The 1625-nt window shown below is 37.2% G+C and overlaps 1 protein-coding gene across 1 annotated transcript in view; it reads left to right on the top strand.

The window, feature by feature from the left end:
• LOC137620864 (uncharacterized) overlaps nucleotides 1–1166 on the top strand; it is a 9794-nt gene extending 8628 nt beyond the window's left edge. Inside the window, exon 9 of the mRNA XM_068351311.1 lies at nucleotides 1065–1166. Within this exon, the coding sequence (XP_068207412.1) occupies nucleotides 1065–1166 (102 nt within the window). The remainder of the gene's footprint in view (nucleotides 1–1064) is intronic.
• The last annotated feature ends 459 nt before the right edge of the window (nucleotides 1167–1625 follow it).

Raw genomic sequence — 1625 nt, 5'->3', positions numbered from 1 at the left:
GGGGGGTAGCCGACATCAACAAAGAAACAAAACAAAAACAAAAAAGGGGACCTCTACTCTCTACGTTCCTCCAGCCTAACCAGGGACTCAGCCGAGTTCAGCTGGTACTGCTAGGGTGCCACAGCCCAACCTCCCACATTTTCCACCACAGATGAAGCTTCATAATGCTGAATCCCCTACTGCTGCTACCTCCGCGGTCATCTAAGGCACCGGAGGAAGCAGCAGGGCCTACCGGAACTGCGTCACAATCGCTCGCCATTCATTCCTATTTCTAGCACGCTCTCTTGCCTCTCTCACATCTATCCTCCTATCACCCAGAGCTTTCTTCACACCATCCATCCACCCAAACTTTGGCCTTCCTCTTGTACTTCTCCCATCAACTCTTGCATTCATCACCTTCTTTAGCAGACAGCCATTTTCCATTCTCTCAACATGGCCAAACCACCTCAACACATTCATATCCACTCTAGCCGCTAACTCATTTCTTACACCCGTTCTCACCCTATCTACTCGAGATACACCAGCCATACTCCTCAGACACTTCATCTCAAACACATTCAATTTCTGTCTCTCCATCACTTACATTCCCAACAACTCCGATCCATACATCACAGTTGGTACAATCACTTTCTCAAACAGAACTCTCTTTACATTCATGCCCAACCGTCTATTTTTTACTACTCCCTTAACTGCCCCCAACACCTTGCAACCTTCATTCACTCTCTGACGTACATCTGCTTCCACTCCACCATTTTCTGCAACAACAGACCCCAAGTACTTAAACTGATCCACCTCCTCAAGTAACTCTCCATTTTATATATATGAGGAATATTATTTACTGAGAAATTTTTCTCTTATCTATATTTCATCAAACTTGATTTGCATGTGATTTGTCTTGCATTTTGTGGTTGGCTTGTATGCTTTCTAATTTCTATTTCCAACTCCCTTTTGATTATTTTTGTGTGATACAATTTAGTGCATTTTGTTCCTTTTGTTTGTACATTTATACATTATGCATTTTTTTTTTTTTTGTCATAAAGCTATCAAAATAAAATATTTCTCAGGAGCTGACATATTTGGCGTTAGGAACATTATTGGTATGTATTATATTTAACTTTGCTTTAACTTCTAAGTGCATGAATATTTCAGCATGTTTGCACACCTGAGTACCATTACAGGAGTATACTGCTTCAACATATTTTGCTAGTGTCCCTTGTCTTCTTATTTTTTTCTATTCCCTAAAGAAAAACTAACATTTTAGGTATTTGTTTGTATTTGTATTTTCATGTATATTGAATGTGTGTTTACTGTCTGTGCTTTCTATGTTTGCATACTTGCTTTGCTTATGTTTGCTCTATGTATCTAATTCTTGAAGGAAACCTTTTTTTAGTATTGTTTTCTCATATTTATTATTATATTTGTTTATTTGCATGTAATTTATCATGCAATTTTGGTTTGCTAGTATGTTTTTTTTTCTTTTTAGTCTACAATTTTTATATGAGCAATATTTTTATTTATATATAATTTATCAAAGTTCATCTTCATGTGATTTGTCTTGCATTTTGTGTTGGCTTGTATGCTTTTTAATTTCTATTTCCAACACCCTTTTGATTATTTTTGTGTGT

Source organism: Palaemon carinicauda, chromosome 27, assembly GCF_036898095.1.
Source record: "Palaemon carinicauda isolate YSFRI2023 chromosome 27, ASM3689809v2, whole genome shotgun sequence".
NCBI classification, from domain to species: Eukaryota; Metazoa; Arthropoda; class Malacostraca; order Decapoda; family Palaemonidae; genus Palaemon; species Palaemon carinicauda.
This window is presented reverse-complemented; position numbering and strand designations above follow the sequence as displayed.